The sequence below is a fragment of the Biomphalaria glabrata genome, chromosome 7, assembly GCF_947242115.1.
Source record: "Biomphalaria glabrata chromosome 7, xgBioGlab47.1, whole genome shotgun sequence".
NCBI classification, from domain to species: Eukaryota; Metazoa; Mollusca; class Gastropoda; family Planorbidae; genus Biomphalaria; species Biomphalaria glabrata.
In genome coordinates this window covers 27530746-27552700 of record NC_074717.1, presented here as the reverse complement: position 1 = coordinate 27552700, position 21955 = coordinate 27530746, and the positions used below count along the sequence as shown (strand labels likewise).

General features: G+C 36.0%; 2 protein-coding genes across 4 annotated transcripts in view; both read right to left on the bottom strand.

Annotated features, from left to right (window-relative positions):
• The window catches only part of LOC106058487 (beta-1,3-glucan-binding protein-like), a 13270-nt gene extending 7111 nt beyond the window's left edge, over nucleotides 1–6159 (bottom strand). Inside the window, exons 1-8 of one of the 2 annotated variants that reach the window (XM_056036189.1) lie at nucleotides 5988–6159; nucleotides 4933–5046; nucleotides 4748–4834; nucleotides 3642–3770; nucleotides 3425–3546; nucleotides 3230–3304; nucleotides 1290–1356; nucleotides 1024–1191 (exon numbers count right to left, since the gene is read on the bottom strand). In XM_056036189.1, the coding sequence (XP_055892164.1) occupies nucleotides 1024–1191; nucleotides 1290–1356; nucleotides 3230–3304; nucleotides 3425–3546; nucleotides 3642–3770; nucleotides 4748–4834; nucleotides 4933–5046; nucleotides 5988–6009 (784 nt within the window). In that variant the 5' untranslated portion in view covers nucleotides 6010–6159. The remainder of the gene's footprint in view (nucleotides 1–1023; nucleotides 1192–1289; nucleotides 1357–3229; nucleotides 3305–3424; nucleotides 3547–3641; nucleotides 3771–4747; nucleotides 4835–4932; nucleotides 5047–5987) is intronic. The other variant, XM_056036191.1, reaches the window with a different exon arrangement.
• Nucleotides 6160–8362: 2203 nt separating this feature from the next.
• On the bottom strand, nucleotides 8363–20672 carry LOC106058488 (beta-1,3-glucan-binding protein-like). Of its 2 annotated transcripts, none has more exons than XM_056036193.1 (13): nucleotides 20448–20672; nucleotides 20112–20219; nucleotides 19884–19970; nucleotides 19666–19794; nucleotides 19441–19568; nucleotides 18733–18807; nucleotides 16865–16931; nucleotides 15884–16051; nucleotides 12518–12595; nucleotides 12266–12362; nucleotides 10979–11044; nucleotides 8897–9023; nucleotides 8363–8677 (listed from the first exon to the last, which is right to left on the bottom strand). In XM_056036193.1, the coding sequence occupies exons 2-13, from the start codon at nucleotides 20209–20211 to the stop codon at nucleotides 8471–8473; spliced, it is 1329 nt and encodes a 442-aa protein (XP_055892168.1). In that variant the 5' UTR covers nucleotides 20212–20219; nucleotides 20448–20672; the 3' UTR covers nucleotides 8363–8470. The 2 variants fall into 2 exon arrangements, with proteins under 2 accessions (XP_055892168.1, XP_055892167.1); XM_056036192.1 differs by having other exon boundaries at nucleotides 20479–20671.
• Nucleotides 20673–21955: the final 1283 nt, after the last annotated feature.

Sequence of the window (21955 nt, the reverse complement as noted above, 5' to 3'; positions counted from 1 at the left end):
CACATTTCTGATCTCGCCAAGTGTTTGTTTCATCTCGGGCAGTAACCAATGCAATTATTAATTTTGTTGTTTCCTGTCCGTCTATGTCTAACACCATCACATAGATATCAAATTTAGGAGTGTCCATTTGGATTGTAGCCTCAATCGACTTCCCGTCTCTCCCAAGCACACCTTACTTGAGACAAAAATTTATTCCCTCCCCCCCTCCTTTTCTCTCGTGATGGTCTATTCTTGCATATTTATATTTTACGAGATCTAAAGTGTTTCTTTCAAAATGACTGAAATATTTTTTTTCTGCGCTACTTTATCGGCACTATATTGTTCGCGATATTTTGTTAAGCTATTTTGTCGGCGCTATTTTGTCGGGGTACCATCAATCTATCTATCTATCTAAGAAATTCTAATTGTTTAGTGTTTCCTGGCATGTACTGAATAATGTCTTATTTATCAGGAGAATGTTGTAAAATAAACGAATTACAACTAAATAATAAAGTTAGTCTAAGTTACACAGGCGATCACTGCAGGTCAATTTTATTTTAACAAATCTTCCATACAAACAAAATATCACGAACAAACAACAGCAACCGCCTTGTTTTTCTTTCAAATGCTTTTATATATGTGCCTACTCTATGGATTCTTAGTTGTTAACTTTCAGTGTATGCTACTGGAAGACCATAATTAGCTGTTGAACTTACAAACACAAATTTATCATTTATATTTTCTTTTTATATTCATTTGAGCGATTATTTTTTTAAATACAATATATATATATATATATACATAGATGTGTGTGTGTATTCAGAGCTTTTTTTTTTATAAAAAAAAAAAAAAAATAGGTGTCGGTACTCAGTAGTTTATTGCCTAACTTTTAACTACTAACTATTAATAATATACGTTAAAATACAAGAAAAGTTTTTTTTTTCAAAAAGGTGCCGGTATCATATCGGTGCGTATCGTCACAAAAAAAGCACTGTTTATATATACATATCCATATCTATAGTGTTTTTCGTTTTTTTAACTTACCTGGCCACATCCAATCGCCCTTGGGGAGCCTTGCTCGGACCTCCACTGTACCAAACCTAATGGACGGAACACTATAGATTTTACTGGACATGACAGGCGGGAGGATCTCAGTTCCACCTGTTCTCGAGCAGCCGTTGTTTTTATCGTTGGTACACTGACCAAACAGAGCTGAGATGAAGCAGGAGACCAAGTCATATTCCTACAATATTTATTTTAAGAGAAATAGCAAACTAGCACTTTGTTAGCACAATGTTGTTTTGTGTTACCATATAAATCCATGTGTCCTGTATGAAGAAAGTTCTCATTAAACCTCGGGTCATTCACTGTTGGCATCTGTTAAGAAATGTAGATCTCTATAGGATTGAATAAATAATTTTTAACAGTTTAAAGTAACTTTAGCGCCTCTCTACTTGAAAACTGAGAAGGTGCATAACTTGTTCCCAGCATTCCTGGTCGTGCGGTTTGCGCACCGGACTGTCATTCGAATTTATCTATGGTCTCGGGTTCAAACCCTGCCCGCTCCCATCCCCCGTAGTCCTGCGGGAGGTTTTGACTAGGAAGTAAATTACCTTCAACTCTGAAGGAACATCATTGAAAACATTTAACAAAACATTTTAAAAACAAACAATAGACATGGATGCACAATTATAATTGCTTCAGTTTCCTATTTATTTTATCGGGTCATATTATACTACCACGAAATATAGTCCCAATGGGAGAATGAACGATTATTTTCAAATATTAAATAGTGTCCGTCATTTAGAATATACTTATGGACTAATCATTTTTTTTACATAACCAAAGCCAATTTACTGTTACTTTTAACATGCACTTTAATAAATACTCTCTTCTAAACATGACACATTTTGTCAGCTATTTTTAATTAAGATTTGACTTCAGCTGTGTTTACTGAAGCTTTGAAGGTGGCAAGTACACTTCTCCAAGAGCTTCCACAAAAGAGATAGGATCAGAACATACTAAGTATGGTATAGTATGACCAGATCTCACTAAGTATGATATAGTATGACCAGAAGATACTAGTATGGTAGAACATACTAAGTATGGTATAGTAGGACCAGATCTCACTAACTATGGTATAGTAAGACCAGATCTCACTAACTATGGTATAGTAGGACCAGATCTCACTAAGTATGGTATAGTAGGACCAGATCTCACTAACTATGGTATAGTAGGACCAGATCTCACTAACTATGGTATAGTAGGACCAGATCTCACTAACTATGGTATTGTAGGACCAGATCTCACTAAGTATGGTATAGTAGGACCAGATCTCACTAAGTATGGTATAGTAGGACCAGATCTCACTAACTATGGTATAGTATGACCAGAACATACTAAGTATGGTATAGTAGGACCAGAACATACTAAGTATGGTAAAGTAGGACCAGATCTCACTAAGTATGGTATAGTAGGACCAGATCTCAATAAATATGGTATAGTAGGACCAGATCTCACTAACTATGGTATAGTAGGACCAGATCTCACTAAGTATGGTATAGTAGCACCATATCCAACAAACTATGGTATAGTAGGACCAGATCTCACTAAGTATGGTATAATAGGACCAGATCTCACTAAGTATGGTATAGTAGGAACAGATCTCACTAACTATGGTATAGTAGGACCAGATCTCACTAACTATGGTATAGTAGGACCATATCCAACTAACTATGGTATAGTAGGACCAGATCTCACTAACTATGGTATAGTAGGACCAGATCTCACTTAGTATGGTATAGTAGGACCAGATCTCACTGAGTATGGTATAGTAGGACCAGATCTCACTAACTATGATATAGTAGGACCAGATCTCACTAACTATGGTATAGTAGGACCAGATCTCACTAACTATGGTATAGTAGGACCAGATCTCACTTAGTATGGTATAGTAGGACCAGATCTCACTAACTATGGTATAGTAGGACCGGATCTCACTAACTATGGTATAGTAGGACCAGATCTCACTAACTATGGTATAGTAGGACCAGATCTCACTAACTATGGTATAGTAGGACCAGAATGAACCAAGTATGCTTTCGAGTCGCGTTACACAAAAGTTATACAAATATAGACCTACGGTCCCTAGAGACAACGATGTTTATTGCCCCCAAATTTTTTTTTCAACAATAGGATATTTATAAAACTCCTTGCCCTGCAGAAAGACTTCATTGCTTAAATGACTTACTGGTTTAATGTAAAGATGCCCATCACGTGTGTATACAGTCTTGTGGTCGCTGGTGTGGACTTGAAACTGACCATGCTATAAGGGTCAGACATATTTACAAAAAACAAAAGTTTATATTTTATATATTTAGTTATCAACAAGAGCAGCGACTTTAATTACTACATACTATAGAGAAAGTAAAGTATTCGAACGTACAGAGCCTCCGTACATAGAGACTTCAAAGCGCCAGTTGTCTTTGTTGAGTGATATAAAATCGTCTCTGAATATTACAGCCCTGATACGTCTTGGTGAGGAAATCTGTACAGCTCTACTGTGAGCTATAAGATACAGAGATTATGGGGGGAAAATAATTTTTGGTAAAACCACTTGTATATTAGCAAGAGAGTATTAGACATTATTAAATATGTTATACCTAGTTTTAGCGTAGACGTTCCGGTGACATCCTTCAGATTTCCATGTAAATCGTAGATGACGGCATAAACAGAGACTTCATCAGCGCCATCTAGTGAGACATCACTGGTCTGATATTGCCAACCTTCAGCTAGAGGGAAAACAATATTGAAACTATTCTATCTTGCAGTTTTTATCTTGGATATTTTTCCCAATTGCTTATAACTTACTGAGACACTCGGTTTTGTTAAAGGATCTACTAGGACTGCGCATTGCATCACACTGTGTTGATTATTTATTTGCTAAAATGTTCATACTTTCATAAAGAAAATATCATTTGTAGTAGCAATTTTAAATACCTTGGTACTGTCTTAGTCAATAAACTTCATTTTACTGCTAATACTGACTATATTAGCTAAAAAGGCAACAAAGATTTCTATTACTAAGAAAAATGTCTTCCAGTAGTATTAGTGAAAAGGCCTTGTCAGTGTGTTAGAATGCTCACATCTGCAGTATTTTACGTTTCAATATCACTGCCTGGTATGGCAATCGGAACATTACAAATAAAAATGAACTTCATTTTATTTAATTGTTTTTTAAAAGCATTTACAAAAAAATTAATAATAATATAAGGGGAATGGCCTGATTTTGAACTCGTGGATAACGCCTTCTCGGGGCGACGTGCTAACCACTCCGCTAGTGAGGTACTTATGACGAGAGAACATTGTATTGTTATATATTGTTTGTTTAAAGTTTGAGAGGCAACCTATCAAGAGAACTAATTCAGTTTATAACACCACTTCACTTAAGAAAAATGTCTTTCCTTGTTCGAGATACCAAAGAAAAAAATTAACAATAGTTATTAACTAATTTGTTAATTCTTTTATTGATTCATGTGTTGTTAAGTAAAAGAATTAATTCTACAAAATTTCAGCTTGATCCGAGATTTGGTGTGGGAGAAATAGCTTATACATGTTTTTTTTACCAGACAGACAGAGTGAGTTGATAAAAGCTTTGTAAAAATAGATATTAAATGAGCGCTGTACTAGTTTCCTATGTATACATTGTGTAGTATTCTGACTGCACTGCCAGATATAAAAAGTAAGTACATCATATTTGTTCACTTACTTATTAGAACACCGACTCCATGTTTTTGAACATCCTGTACTGTGTAACGTAAAATGACTCGGCTTACATCAGATGTTGTATATACTGCTAAAAGGAAATTGTAGACAATAAAAATATATTTATGTAGGTGCGTTTTAATAACAGTAAAACGTAGCGAAGATTGTAATCTATTAAAATATACGTACAAGGTAATGTCAACTTTAAGACAGGTTTGTTGTATTCAATGTTGACTTGACCAGACAGTACAACACCAAGGTGGACAAGTGTCCAGAATAAAACCTTCAACTTCATTCTGCTTACTGCATGACAGGTAAAAGTGGATGTTACTGTGATTATGTTGTGTAAACAATGATATCAACTGACTGGGTAGCCACAGTAAAACGTATTAGTGCGTGTCAATGTTGTTTTAAATGATATAACAGTAAACAGAATGTTTACATTTCGAGAAACAACAGTAAATTTCCAACAGAACTAAAAATAACTAATGTATTCTAAAAATAAGCAAGGTTATTTCCAATAGTTCTTTTCTTTATGCTAGAGAAGCTAATGGTATAGAGGCCTTCCCCACCCCACCCAATAGGCCATCACGCTACGACTTAATATAAAGATCGGTTAAAATATCAATAACAAGTTTTGAGTCTGTTAACATGCTTTGGTTTCTACAAATAAATTGGACCGCCCCCCCCCGCTCGAGAGTTTATGGTAGAGTAGACGCGATTGATGCCACCCCCCCTACCCACCCCACCAAATCGGGCAGCATACTATTGGGGGGGGGGACGAAATAATCTTAAAATAAGTTGAAACATAAATAATAATTAATTAGCATACATTATTAGCATAAGTAATAAATCGTATACTAATAGGGGGGGGGGGGGCGATAGAGGCGATCCGCTAGTGGTGTAGACAACTAAAAGTGAATTGGTACAAATTCTCTTTCTTCCCTTGTGCTATTAGAGCATGGAATGGGTTGCCTGAGCTAGCCAGGAAAACCAGTGACTTGGCAGAGTTTAAGTCATTGGTTAACATGCATGACTAGATGCATGACGCGTAGGGCGTAATCATCTTTTTTGAAGTAACGTCTGTATTTTTTTAAATAAGTGAAACATTTTACTTTGTGCTCTGACGGAAATTTGATTGTGCAGTGTGAAAAGTTCATTTTAAATAGATCTAATCTAGCTTTTCAATTGTTCAGTATTTTTTATATAAGATAATAAAAATAACTAGCTATTTATAAACTTACCTTCTTCATGTAAAATATCCATTCTAATTTGAAATGAACACCTTAAGTTGTCTTTTCTTTTTATTTATAATAAATATTAACCTTAGTAAATAGATTTCCTCTAAGGACTGTCTTCTGTCACAGGCTAAGAACCATTGAACTTTGTAAACACAGGTCGCTAGTACCAACGTAAGATATGTTTAAAAGAAAGATAGTATTTAATGTATTTAACTTTATTGTCTTATCACAGTTGTCTAACCTTGTTTGATTCAAATCGTGATCTCTAGTGAAATCAAGAATAAAGGGAGCTTACTTCCAGAATCTCGTTTTGGATTGTTTATCGACGTGTCAGGCGAATATTTTTTAAAAATATTTCATTTTTTAAAACTTCCAGAAAAATGTTTGAAATCCAATTTCTGTGATTAATGTGGCTGCGTGAGTAATGTGGCTGTGTGTAGTGTGGCTGTGTGAGTAGTGTGGCTACGTGAGTAATGTGACTGTGAGACATGATTAATGTAGCTGCGTGAGTAATGTGGCTGTGTGCGTAGTGTGGCTGTGTGAGTAGTGTGGCTACGTGAGTAATGTGACTGTGTGAGACATGATTAATGTGGCTGTGTGAGTAGTGTGGCTGTGTGAGACGTGATTAATGTGGCTGTGTGCGTAGTGTGGCTAAATGAGTAATGTGGCTGTGTGCGTAGTGTGGCTGTGTGATCATTGTAGTTGTGACATTGAGTTATTTGATATGGCTGTAAGTGGTCATAATTTGTGTGAGAGGTGCGGTTTGGTTGTGTGAGGGTGTGGTTATGAGTGGTTTGGCTGTATGAGTTTTATGGGCTTGTTTGCGGTGTAAATTTGTGTGATGTATCTGATTTGTATGGCTGAGTGATACTTCTGTTTTGCGTGGCTGTGAGTGTAGCTGTGTGAGTGGTGTGACTATGTCAGGGATGTGGTTAAGTGACTTGTGTGGCAATTTGAGTTCTGTAAATTTGTGAGTGTTGTTCTGCGAATAGTGTGGTTTTGTCTGTGGTGTGGTTATGTCTGTGGTGTGATTTTGTCTGTGGTGCACCCGAGTGATGTGGCTATGTGAGCAGTGTGTTTATGTTAGTTGTCTGTGTGTGTGAGGTGTCTGTGCATTATCAGCACATGTTCTTTGTCCTTTGTATCCACCTCACTACTTCCAAAAATGATATAAATGTGCAAAGCTGTTTTCTTCCCCAACAAGAGCTACAGTGAACTATTCTTGCATACATCAATAACATTGATTCAGAGGCTGATTCAAACGTGACCTTTCGGAGTCCTGGTGTTGATTTGTATTCTAACGCAAAGAATTTATCCAGCATGTCAGAGTCCAAGAGTTTATCTAGCATATCAGAGTTTAAGAGTTTATCTAACATGTCAGAGTACAAGAGTTTATCTAACATGTCCAAGTAGGCCTACTAAAAGAGTCTGAAGATTAACGAAGAGAGCAGTATTGCAGGTGGCTACACAGTCCCGGCTGTGACCTACATATCTCACCACAAGAATGTAGTTTTCTCTTAAGTCTGTAATTCTCTCAAAAATCTGTAACCTTCTCTAAATCTGTAACTTCCTCTAAGTCTGTAACATTCTCCAAGTCTGCTGCATATGCAACGTGTTTAGAAACTTTTTCGCCTTTGGACTCATCCTCTACGTCATCACCTTCTACCTTGAATCTCATTAATGTCCATAAGTTTAAGGATTTTTGAAGACATCGAGTATAATAGTTTTCAAAACTTAGTTACCAGTTGTATTTGCGATTTAATATATGCAGCTTTCTATTGTTCCTTTTTATCTATAGCAATTTGTTTGTTATATTTTGAGTAAATAAAGTTTGCATACCTTTCCACAATGAGATACTGCTGCAGTAGATTCCTTTTTTTGCTTAGACACCTACATCGATTGGAGGCGTTAGAACGAAGCAATAAGCATAGTGACACTTTTTAAACGAAAACTGGAAGTGTATACATGTTTTTGAAACAAATTCAGTATTTTAAAGCTACGTTTTATTGTACAGGTATTAAAAGTATACTTTTTTTTTTTTTTTTTTTTGAAGTTGTTTGTTTGTCTTTTGATAAGATCTAGATCTTTACCTAAATTTTTTGTTTTGACTATTTCAAAGAATTGTTTGCTGTCAGAGTTACCTTTCTTGGCAGGCCATTCAGGGTATCTTTTCAAAACAGGAATCGTAGCTCATGTCAGTAATTTAAAACTCATGGATAAAATCCTAAACACCTGAATCATTTATACATTATTTTTTTGGATGAATATATTAGTGCTGTTAATAACACTTTGTTACATTCATCAAATAGTTAACAAATATACAGGCATATTTATTTTTTATTTTTAAATGAACATTTTTAAAGGAACTGTATCTCTCTCTCTTTCTCTCTCTCTCTCTCTCTCTCTCTCTCTATCTATCTATCTATCTATCTATCTATCTATCTATCTATCTATCTCTAAATCCTTTATCTCACTCTCTCTTAACACTATAAAGTTTTAAACTCCACCCAGTCAATGACTAAAGCTGCGTTCTCTCCCTGCCATGTAGGAAGCCAGGCGCTCTGGGCCTTCCAGAAATCCAACATTGGGTGTGGCGAGTGGTTGTCCCATGGTTTAGTCACATTGCCATAGTGGTTGCCATCCGGGAAATAGCCGTCTGTGGCTCCTACAGCCACGTTGAAAATAAGCAAAAACTAAATGGGGGAAAAAAAGAAAGAAAGGAATGACATTAAGTTTGTAAATTGGTAAGGATATAGACTCATTAGTGCCTGAAACAAATGAGACATTAAACAAACAGCAAGACTCAAGTCAAACTCAAGTCCTGAAGCTCAATGAACCTTTGCGAATCCAATATAAATGTTGTCAACAATAACACTAAAGTTCAACATGGAAAATATTGTTCTCAAACTCACATCCTGATCGAATGGCGCTATTTTACTTCCGGTAGACCAAAGATTTGTTCCGGAAAAACCACCCTTCTGCCAAAAGCCTCCATCAGGAGGAACAACTGACATTATCTGTTGGTTGTCCACAAACGTCCTATAAACAGAGAGAGTAATGCTTTTTAATTATTATATAAATTTAGTAATAATACAATAAGTTGATTACAAAAAATCGATCGCATCGAAGAACATTGTCGCATTATTGTGTTATTTCTATCACATAATTGTCGCATTATTGTGGTATTTTTATCACATAATTGTCGCATTATTGTGGTATTTCTATCACATAATTGTCGCATTATTGTGGTATTTTTATCACATAATTGTCGCATTATTATGGTATTTCTATCACATAATTGTCGCATTATTGTGGTATTTTTATCACATAATTGTCACATTATTATGGTATTTTTATCACATAATTGTCGCATTATTGTGGTATTTCTATCACATAATTGTCGCATTATTGTGGTATTTTTATCACATAATTGTCGCATTATTGTGGTATTTTTATCACATAATTGTCGCATTATTATGGTATTTCTATCACATAATTGTCGCATTATTGTGGTATTTTTATCACATAATTGTCACATTATTATGGTATTTTTATCACATAATTGTCGCATTATTGTGGTATTTCTATCACATAATTGTCGCATTATTGTGGTATTTTTATCACATAATTGTCGCATTATTGTGGTATTTCTATCACATAATTGTCGCATTATTGTGGTATTTTTATCACATAATTTCGCATTATTGTTACAACTGGATTAACAAATTAACGAGCAAAATATTTTTTTAAAATCCTATAAAAAAAAAAACAAAGTTATCTTTGGAAAGATTGAGCAGATTAGAAATGACATGCCTGTGACAGGTGGGGAAATGTGACGTGTGTTTGGCGCGTTTAATGTCTAGGGGGTGATTATTTTTAAAGCTATCACACACCAACCTATCAGCATATGAATCGGGAGCAGACACGCAACGAGACAAGCAATGAAAGATAGATACAAAAGTTAAAAATGAAGAATATTTATTTACATAAATATACATATAAGAATAAAAAGGGGGAGGGTTTGCACCTATCTCTAAATAATACTAGATTTAATCATCACTCTTGCACCTAATAAGAGAGTATGTCATTTTGTCCTCTGACTTAGCTGGTTTTCCTGTTGATGTCGAAGCTGGCTGTATTCTGGCTTGAGGTTCTGCAGCTGGAGGTGGCGCTCTAGCGGATAGAGGGACGCCGGTGATATAGTTCTTGTGGAGTCTCAATCCTAAGTTCTAATATCTGTAGTGGGCACAGTAGGGCGGGTGGCCGGCTACCGTGGGCACAAGGTTACTGCGGGCAGAGCTGATCTGCCGTGGGCAGCGTAATGACATGATAAGTCCAGTGAGTTGCAGAGGGTTTGGCGTAGCTATGACGTCTCACACACTCCATATGTCCCCCAGAGAGCCCTGCGCTCAATGGACTCAACGCTTTTAGTAGTGCCACGTTTCTCCCTCAAAAGCTACGGTCTGCGTGCTTTTTCAGTTCACGGACCAAAGGTTTGGAACTCACTCCCCATTGATCTCAGACAGACAACATGCTACACCACTTTTAAGAAGAACATTAAGACCTATCTGTTTAAAACTTTTTTAGATTAACTGTCATTTTAGCTCTCGTGTTTTTGTTTGTAATGTTGTTACAGCGCCTTGAGCCTACATTTTGTTTGTTAACAGCGCTTTCTAAATAAAATTATTATTATTATTATTATTATTATCTAAGGAGAAGAAATCCATACTTACAACTAAATCTCTCATAATTATAGAATTTATTTCCTTTATTTGATATTAAACAAAATAATTTTATTACCAATAATTAACTGCTTTATTGGTTATTTTTTTTTTAATTGATTCGTTTTGTTGGAAGCAATAAATAATTGTTCAAAGTTTCCACTTGATTCGAGAATGGGTGTGGGAGAAGTAAGGAGTACACATTTTTACCAGACAGACAGACCTACAGACAGAGTGAGTTGATATGAGGTTGTTTAAAGAAATGTTGCTTACAGTATATGGTCTGGAGTCCACTCCAAGCGCCACGTGTGGAACTGAGTGTGCCAGTTGGCGGCGTGCCTAAACATACACCAGAAATAAATGATACAAAGAAATGAGACTGGCATGAAATAATACCATTACATTAAAATCATACTATTTAGCAGTCTCTGAAAGAGCTTAACGAGTTTTATGTTTGTCCGTCCGTCCGTCTCGTTTAGATCTATAAAACAAATAGTATGTGAAATCCGATTTAATGATACTTTGCAGCTTGCAAAGTTCTGATCTTTTAAAAGCGAATCGTTTTGTTTATAAAATTAAATAAGTAAGCCATGCTTAAAATCATAAAAACGCATCCTTTTAAAAACAATCAACTATTAATAGTAAAAAAAAAAAGCGGAAAAGTAGATCAAGGAAGGGAGGTGCTTATTATGTAGTTTATATAATATTTATGTGTATGTTTTTATAATATTTATGTGTATGTTTATATAATATTTATGTGTATGTTTTTCAGATTTGTCAAAAAAAAAGTTATAAAAATATTTATTTTCTTAATTCATGTTTCTTCTGTTGTGTAAGTTTTAATTATTTACTGATTTTGTTTATTTTTTTTTTTTTTTTGAAAAAATAAAGAATTTATTTTATTAGTATTAAAGTTAATGGATTTTAAAACAATAATAAATAAGTAGCATTTAGTGTTCTTAAATACTAGCGGGGTTACTCACACTTTGTAGAGTACTATATCATCCTTCAAACTCTCACTAACTCCCCCCCCCCTCCCCCGTCCGTAGGTCAACTATTAATCAAACTATCCTTCAATCACATCATTTAGGTCAGGCTTTAACCGATTCATATTTCCATAGCATCATTGTACTTAATATTATATGGATATAGTAATTCTGAGAATAACATTAGCCGGACAGAAATACGACCACGTCAGCAGGCGTCCATTTTGTATTGAGGGAGGAAGGATTGTGATTGCTGATTGTTTGTATTGAGAAGGAATGTGGTTGTTGATTGCTTGTATTGAGGTATCGAGGATTGTGATTGTTGATTGTTTGTAACTTCTTAATTTCCTATATTCGTGCGGAAAATCTTGAGAGCTGCCTTTTTTAAGGCATTGCTAACCTTTGGGTGAACCTTTTCGGGGGCCGCATTTGTAATCTTTTTATTTTTTTGTTTATTTTATTTGACTAAGAATTATTCTGTTCGGTTTTCTCTGAAAGTTTAGCGTTCCAATTCTAATAAATCCCGTGGTAGATGTGTAGAATAAACACAAATTTAAAACAAAGGTCCACCTACTTTTCTCCGTGTGTGGTGCTCTTTCTGTTTTGGTCAGCAGAAGGGCCCCAGTTCAATGTGCTGGTCACTTTACCAACACCCGAAGCACCAGGGTTACCTGAAACCATTCATAGTCTAATTGGACTTTATTCCAATCCATCGCTTTCTTTTCAAACTATTCCCAACTCAATAATGAATACATCTTGCTCGCACCAATCTGAGAGTCTAGATTTAGGGATTAAAACTATCATTAGAGAGTCGAACCAGCTTTACCTTTGGATTCCATGATATCGATCTCGCCAGATCTCGGCCACGCTCCGTACACACGATCGGTAGGCACCATCCATATAGCTGATGGGAGATGAAGTAAAGTCTTATTAATATTGTTTTTTATTCTTAGGTACAACGTCTGAAGTAGTGTTTCTTAAGTAGTGTTTCTTAAGTAGTGTTTCTTAAGTAGTGTTTCTTAAGTAGTGTTTCTTAAGTAGTGTTTCTTAAGTAGTGTTTCTTAAGCAGTGCTTCTTAAGTAGTGTTTCTTAAGTAGTGTTTCTTAAGTAGTGTTTCTTAAGTAGTGTTTCTTAAGTAGTGTTTCTATTATAACAACATAGTCATGTTATGTTTCTTAATATATCCATTGACAACTGTTGGCCTAATATCTTTTACTTATGCCAAAGGCAGTCTTTTTTTTGGTGAGCTTAAAGGTGGTCGACGTAACAGAGGCGCCCCACGGAAACGCTTCAAAGACCAGCTTAGGCGTCAACTTTCCTTGGCTGCCATAGAAGAGAGCACCTGGTTGTATGCGGCCTCCGAACGAGACAGCTGGAGGTCACTCACGAAGGCCGCGGGATACACATCTGAGACCAAAAGAAAATCTGCTGCCGAGGACAAACGCAGACGGCGAAAAGAAAATCTAAATCGACCACCTGCGGACAATGGTTATGCTTGCCCTGGATGTGGCAAAATATGTATGTTACAGCCACAGCCACTGCTCAGCCACTGGAAAAACCGCATTCCTCACTAATCTTCGGACTCGAAGACAAGCCTTATTATTATGGCTTTAGTAAGAATCATCAAGTGATGCAAAATCTCTACGTTATAGTGTAAAACGTGCACCTAGTAACAAAGTAAAATCGCGCATTTTTTCCTAACAGACTTAAAAACATCGAGTTAGTATTCTAAAGAAGCGTTATTGTGAGGCATCTCTGTTACTCCGACAACCTTTCAGCTTACTAAAAAAAAAAGATTGCCAAAAATATGTTCGTCCCCCATACGGAATAAGTGCCCTGCAAAGCGTAACTTTCGGATTATAAGAAGTTCATACCATTTTGCAAGAATATCGCTGTTTGTATTGCGGTCTTTGGTGAAGTCGTTCAAGAAGTCTTAGTTGCTTTCTATAAAGTACTCATGTCTCAGATCCACATAGAGGGGTTGAGAGAATCACTGGTTGACACTAATTTTTGTAGACAGGCGGAGTGATTTATTTCGCCACACTCTCGCTTGGAGGCGTCCAAAGGCACGACTATAACTGATCACATATCAACCTCTCTTTAAAGCAATGCGTCATTTGATACTATGCTGCCCAGATAATGTGAAGTTATCTACCACTTTAAGGGATGTCTATGCGTGTTGATCTCTGGGCTGAGTAGGTTTTATTGGGTGACTTCTGGAACATGACTTTTTTTTTTACCGAGGTTTATAGGTTAACCAAAAAAAGCAGCGAGCTGGATATCATCAGGACCATTAAACCATTATAATTTATAATAGGGTTCCCGTGGTTTCCTTGTTTTCAGGGAGCTCCTAGAAATCACCTGAAACTCATGTTCTTAAAATAGACAAAATTGTCATTTTGGGGTGTCAATCAATATGGTAAACGCCAGTCCTACGCGTGATATAAAAAAAAAACGGCATTGTCAGCTTTCATTTAATAAAAATGTAATGCAAATACGAATTTATTTTCTATTACAAAATCTTTATTTTCACTTATTATCCTTATCCCTACCGTTACTGGTCCGCGCGCAATCCATTTCACATAGGGCCTCGCAAATGTTAGGTCCGGCCTTGGTTGTGCAAGTAAGGCATAGATAAGCTGTGTTATGACCATTTCCTATGTTTTGGTATGGGGCAATAGACTTCGAAGCTTAAACACATTGCAATAATTCACCAGCAAAATAATAACAAAGTAAAAGCTACCTACGGGTGTACACAATTAAAGTGTAAACAATTTATAAAGCCTTTAAAACATAATAACTAATCATACATAAAGATATTTAATTTCATTATTTTTAGCGGCCCCCGAAAGGGGAAAAGACGCTATTAGTTTTGTGCGAAATGTCTGTCCGTCTGTCCGTCTGTCCGTCTGACCGTCTGTCCGTCTGTCCGTCCGTCCCGTTTAGATCTCGTAAACTAGAAAAGATATTGAAAATCCGACATCACAATATTTTAGACCATTCAAAGTTCTGATGCAACGGCTACTTTTTTTTTTTCTTAAAGCGAAAAATCTTATTTTTAAAATCAGTTATGCAAGCAGTTTTTTAAAGAGAAAAAGCTAATTAGTATGCATTATAAGTTAGACCTAATTTAAGTTGAATAGTAATCTTATAAACTCCATTTTTCTGAAAAAAAATTTTTATTGCGGATATTTTTTTTTATATTTTTTTTTGAGGATTCGAATAAGAGATTGAGCCTTTTCAAAACAATTAGATCAATTATAAGACGTCAGTTAGGCCAAGGGAGGCGCGGTGGCTGAGCGGTAAAGCGCTTGGCTTCCGAACAGGGGTCCCGAGTTCGAATCCTGGTGAAGACTGGGATTTTCAACTTTGGAATCTTTGGGCGCCTCTGAGGCCACTCAGCTCTAATGGGTACATTAGTTGGGGAAAAGTATAGGCGGTTGGTAGTTGTGCTGGCTACATGACACCCTCGTAACCGTAGGCCACAAAAACAGATGAACTTTACATCATCTGCCCTATAGACCACAAGGTCTAAAAGGGGAACTAGTTAGGCCAGGTTCACATCTAACTTTACATTCACTTACACCTATGCTTTGATCTGCGGGACCGTTGGGGCACTACACAAGATCTGTTAACCTTCTTTCTCCATTCTTATCTCTTATTTGTCTTTGATATAATTTCATTTGGATGTTCTTTCGAAAATATTGAAGCCTACCTGGGTGGACCACTTCGGGGGCCGATTTTAAGTTTGTGTTTCCACACAAACTGTCTTTTGTAACCTTGTTCTTCCAATGGATCAATGTACAATAAGAGGGTGTGCAAATGTTTAATTACGCCAATTGAATCATTAAAACTTTTTCTTGTTTGCTAAGAAATGTCTTAGTGTACTGCTGTAAGCCTAGTGACGTAAGCGGTGTCAAGTTTTTTTCCCATTGACGTCATATAGAAAATTTCATTCATTAAACATTCTAGCCAAAATTAATTTTTCGATAATGAGCCATTTTCAAACCGATATAACGGTCGACCTCGAGTTTTTCCGATGTGGCCAATGAGTTGAGAATTTTTTTTCTCACTATTATGCAAATACCGTGAAATTTTAAAGAAAATCGATAGAGACGTTTTCGAAATAAAATTTATAAATATATATACAAGAATTGCTCGCTGAAGAGTATAGGATAACACGTTTACTTACCTGACCACAGCCAGTCACCACTGGGAATCCTTGCTCGGACCTCCAATGTACCGAATCTCAGTGTGGGAACACTTTTGATTTTACCGGACATGATAGGTGGGAGGATCTCACTTCCGCCAGTTCTACTACAGCCATTATTTCCGGACTGTGTGCATTCCCCAAAGATAGCTAAAAGATTATGGGAATAAAGTGAACTAACGTCTAGGCAAGTGAGAAAATTTTAGAAAGTAGATCTACGTTTTGGTGCTGTGATCCAAAGCAGAGTTTCTCAAACTTTTGGACTCGGGGACCACCTAATAGAATGTAAACATGTCCACGGAGCTCCATGAGAAAAAACTACATCAATGACTTGTAGGGCTACATAGGTGACTTGTAGGGCTACATAAGTGACTTGTAGGGCTACATAAGTGACTTGTAGGGCTACATAAGTGACTTGTAGGGCTACATAAGTGACTTGTAGGGCTACATAAGTGACTTGTAGGGCTACATAAGTGACAAATGTAAACAAAAACATTTTCTTGAAGCGAAGTTTATTGAGAACATAACTTTTGTTTATAATAATATTATTAAAAAATCATGACTTGGATGAGATATTTTTGAGTGTATTTATGTCATGTTTAATGTTTGTAATTAGTAAGCTGTATTAGTATGGATTCACTTGTGATTGGGATCTGTGTTTGTCCACGCTCAAAAGGGTAAACACTCAGTCTGGAATATCAAAGTGGTTTAAGTCGTCATGGAATAGTACGTAATAAAAATATAAAACAGTGGTGATGGAAGAGCTGATTGGTATTATAACTATCCGAACGGAAAAACTGGCTTTTAGCGAAGAAGTTATTTTAATTGTATATAATTTTCATCTATCTGCGGACCTTCTACGGTCGTCTCAAGAACCCCTGGGAGTCCGTAGATCACAGTTTGAGAACCTCTGATGTAAAGTAAACTAACAGTATATTGTTGTTGTTGTTATTGTTTTCTTACTTTTCAAGTCCATATGTCCAGTGTGAAGAAAGTTGTCATCAAATCTTGAATCACTCACTGTTGGGATCTGAGACATCGAGGAGCTGTTACATTCTCTTTTTAGTCTTTTTTTTAAATTAAAGCTTATTGCATTAACTGAATACAGAGACTTGGTCCAATGGAGAACGGGGTGTAGAGTTGAATTATTAACTGAATACAGAGACTTGGTCCAATGGAGAACGGGGTGTAGAGTTGAATTATTAACTGAATACAGAGACTTGGTCCAATGGAGAACGGGGTGTAGAGTTGAATTATTAACTGTATACAGAGACTTGGTCCAATGGAGAACGGGGTGTAGAGTTGAATTATTAACTGAATACAGAGACTTGGTCCAATGGAGAACGGGGTGTAGAGTTGAATTATTAACTGAATACAGAGACTTGGTTCAATAGAGATCGGGGTGTAGAGTTGAATTATTAACTGAATACAGAGACTTGGTCCAATGGAGAACGGGGTGTAGAGTTGAATTATTAACTGAATACAGAGACTTGGTCCAATGGAGAACGGGGTGTAGAGTTGAATTATTAACTGAGATGGACAGTACATTTTTGATGTTCTCATGAGAAGATCTGACTCGCGTGTGTGTGTTTATGTTTGGATATTGGTTATTGTGATTGTAATCAATTGGTTATTGTGATTGTAATCAATTGGTTATTGTGATTGTAATCAATTGGTTATTGTGATTGTAATCAATTGGTTATTGTGATTGTAATCAATTGGTTATTGTGATTGTAATCAATTGGTTATTGACTTTTTGTGTAGCGTCTTCGCTGTACAAAGTAAAGGATCTGTTGGTCAGTTCTAGGTTTTGAACAACATGTAGGCCTCGGATAATTGTTGTGTGCACCTTTGAGCATTGTTCTAGCCTCTTCCATTTATAGCACAAAATAATTTCAGTTAGACTTTCACAGTTTTTCTGTAATTCAGTGTTTCCCACTCAGTGTTCCTCAAAGCCTGAATAGGTGTTCCACGAACTACTGGAATAATTAAGTAGTAGACCACCACGTGAATTAATCTCTCTAAGCAATAAAGTGTTCCGCTCAATTCTCAGAATGTGCGAAGTGTCCCGTTCAGGAAAACGTTTAGGAAACACTCGCTCTAATGAGTACATTCAGAAGAAACACTCGCTCTAAAGAGTACATTCAGAAGAAACACTCGCTCTAATGAGTACATTCAGAAGAAACACTCGCTCTAATGAGTACATTCAGAAGAAACACTCGCTCTAAAGAGTACATTCAGAAGAAACACTCGCTCTAATGAGTACATTCAGAAGAAACACTCGCTCTAATGAGTACATTCAGAAGAAACACTCGCTCTAATGAGTACATTCAGAAGAAGCACTCGCTCTAAAGAGTACATTCAGAAGACACACTCGCTCTAATGAGTACATTCAGAAGAAACACTCGACTAATGAATACATTCAGAAACAAAAATGCTCCTAGAATTTAGCTCATTATTTTTTAAATCTAGTTGGCAACATTGAGGTTCAATGTAGATTCCCGACTGTGTATGGTATTTAGTTAATCCTAAACATCTCCACTAATGACAAAGTTAGTTCAGTAAATTTAGTGGATAAGCTTAAGAGTCTGGAATTAATTTAAAAAGTGAAATCAAAAATAGTTTTCTTTGACAATAGGAACCAACGATTGTCAAACTTTCACACCAAAAGACTGAGGATGTCTTATATCAAAATCAATCATAACAAAAGATACAGGAAATCTTCTGCTTAAAGACGACGGAATATTTCTTCACACTAGAGGGAATGTTTTTCTTCTTTTTAAATCTATTTACAAAACCATTAAATAAGATTATAATGTGGTATAACTTACTGGTCTAATGTACAGATGTCCATCATGCGTGTACACATTTTTAGGGTCATTTGTGTACACTTCAAACTCACCATTCTGTACAATGAAAAGATAGACCGTGCTATTGATTTCAATGCCAAGTGCTAATAAAAATGAAGTTTCTTATTTAGGCGACACTTCTATTTGACTTAGTTTTCAAGGATCAATCGGCGTAAACGTCATCAAACAAAGTTTGATAGACTGGAAACCTTCATCGAACATCACATCAAATGTCACAGCTTTCCATCTTCAATGTGTCACTAAAACTGATGACGTCATTGTACAAATGTGGAGCTCATAACATTTTCTTACGTAAGAGATAAACATACAATAGAAATAAACTATTTATAATGGACCTCATTCACCAATAGTAAATAAACACATTTAGCCACGTCATAATATTGATAAAACAATGAAAAATACGTATCACGTGACAGCCTTTATGGATTACATAATTTGTATAGAAGATATAGAGAATCACGTGGCTAAATGTTGTTTGTTTACGATTGGTGAATGAGGTCCATTAATTCATGCTGCATGTTCTACTGATTACTATTTTTTATAAGACAGTATCCTGGTGAGACTGCTCTACCATAAACAGATGTGAGTATTCTTTCGTAATTAGATGCTAATTTGTTGTCAAGGAATAATATAATGAATAATAGAGAGTTTTGAAAACCATCTACTCACAAATCCACCAGACATTGTGACTTCGTATCGCCAGCTCGCTTTGTTGAATATATTAAAATCGTCTCTAAAGATCACCGCCCTGATACGTCTTGGGGAAGGTATTTGAACTGCGCTCCGGTGAGCTAAGACTTTGTGTAGCAAAAACAAATATTTTTTTTCTTTTAGATTTACAAAATGACACAAGATTTCATCTAAATGTCATGTGTTATGCAGATTACTCGTTACCTAGTTTCAGCGTCGACTTTTCGGTGGCATCCTTCAGATTTCCCTTTGTATTGTAGATCACGGCGTCAGCAGATACTTCATGAGCGCCATCTAGTGAGACGTCACTGGTTTGATATTGCCAACCTTCAGCTGGATCAAAGATGAACTATTATACAATCAATGTACAATCACTCAATAGAAATATTTTTTGTCTAACTTTTTAATGTACATTAACTTACTGATGAGAACACCAACGCCTTGTTTTTGCACATTGTCTATGGTGTACCGAAAAATGACGTGGCCAACATCAGATGATGTGAATAATGCTAAATGTTGGAAAAAAAACATGAATTAGAAAAGTATAACTTTGTAGTCTTCCACAGACTTTAAGATAACTTTGTAGTCTTCCACAGACTTTAAGAGAACTCTGCTTATTGAATAGAACGTTTCTTTTATTTTTTACTTACAAGGTAATGTCAACTTTAAGACAGGTTTGTTGTATTCAATGGTGACTTGACTAGACAGTACAACACCAAGGTGGACAAGTGTCCAGAAGAGAATCCTCATTGTACTTTCTGTAAAGAGAAGAGAATTTCAAATAAAGAAATTATTTGTGGCTTGATACAGAGTTGTGATATTGTCCGCCCTACTAGCTATACAATGATTTCTATGTTTTAAATTTTAAATTCGCATTTCAAATTAGGTCTATAATCTATTTATATATTATTATAAATATATAAACATCTTCCAAACAGACAAGAAATTATAAAGCATTGTTGATGATATAACAAAGATGTACGGACATGTTCAGGTGGCATTAAGTTCACGTCTTGCATGTGTAATAACAATAACATCAGCAGACGAGAAGCCAAAGTCAAAATTCCTTCTAGCCTGAACTAATTGACACTCTGGAAATTACACACACATGTAAACCAAGCAGGGATTCTCACAACAATGACGCAATCTCTTAAGAAACGATCGATTGGTTTTGGCACTAATATTTCAAGAGTTTTCATCTGTGACCTCAAGAACAAAAGAAAAAAAAGTAATTACTACAGAACAGAGCATACACTTTCTGGGATGAAACATATTTTCTATACAAAATACAAGCCTTGTATTTTATTTGTTTTTAATATTCTGAGCGTTCCTTCAGCTATAAAAGAAAACTAAATGTTGAGGCTCCTTGAAAACTTGGTCTGAGATTTTGTTACTGGTTACTTTGACCTCAAAATCTGAAGATCTTATGGACCAAAAACTTGGGTCAGTTTAGGACTATATAGATAGACAGATTGTAGTAGTGGACCACATTCTTGTCTGATTCATTTCTAACAAGAAAAACATTGAAAACACTTTTTGAAAAAAAATAATAACAACTTATCGAGCGATTGGTTTTCTCTTAATAACTGATGAAGGCGAATTAAAAAATTAAGATGGAACATTTTTTACCCCTCCTTCTCCCCTCCCCCCTCGAGAAAGAATCTTAGTTTGGTATATATATAGGTCTAGTACAGTTTATAATATTCCAACGATAGGCCTTTAGATATAGACTTAAAAAGAGGTTCGCAAAATGTCCCTAAACATTCATTTAATAAGCTCTTGAATCAATATAATACCTTACATTCGGAAATTCCCTAACACGATAGTCCTTTCAAGAACGTGATAGTCCTTTCAAGAACGTGATAGTCCTCTCAAGAACGTGCTAGTCCTTTCAAGAAAGTGATAGTCCTCTCAAGAACGTGCTAGTCCTCTCAAGAACGTGCTAGTCCTTTCAAGAAAGTGATAGTCCTCTCAAGAACGTGCTAGTCCTTTCAAGAAAGTGATAGTCCTTTCAAGAACGTGATAGTCCTTTCAAGAACGTGATAGTCCTTTCAAGAAAGTGATAGTCCTTTCAAGAACGTGATAGTCTTTTCAAGAATGATAGTCCTTTCAAGAAAGTGGTAGTCCTTTCAAAAACGTGATAGTCCTTTCAAGAACGTGATAGTCCTTTCAAGAAAGTGATAGTCTTCTCAAGAACGTGCTAGTCCTTTCAAGAAAGTGCTAGTCCTTTCAAGAACGTGCTAGTCCTTTCAAGAAAGTGATAGTCTTCTCAAGAACGTGATAGTCCTTTCAAGAAAGTGATAGTCCTTTCAAGAACGTGCTAGTCCTTTCAAGAAAGTGATAGTCCTCTCAAGAACGTGATAGTCCTTTCAAGAAGTGATAGTCTTCTCAAGAACGTGCTAGTCCTTTCAAGAAAGTGCTAGTCCTCTCAAGAACGTGCTTGTCCTTTCAAGAAAGTGATAGTCCTTTCAAGAAAGTGATAGTCCTTTCAAGA

Bases quoted from the DNA above. Each gene is read 5' to 3' on its own strand.
- LOC106058488 (XM_056036193.1), bottom strand. From the start codon at position 20,211: ATGAGGATTCTCTTCTGGACACTTGTCCACCTTGGTGTTGTACTGTCT. The intron at 16,932-18,732 runs GTAAGTTATACC...TCGATGTCTCAG, and splicing joins GACATCTGTACATTAGACCA to ATCCCAACAGTGAGTGATTC. The intron at 12,596-15,883 runs GTAAGTAAACGT...ATCTCCCATCAG, and splicing joins TGGTGACTGGCTGTGGTCAG to CTATATGGATGGTGCCTACC.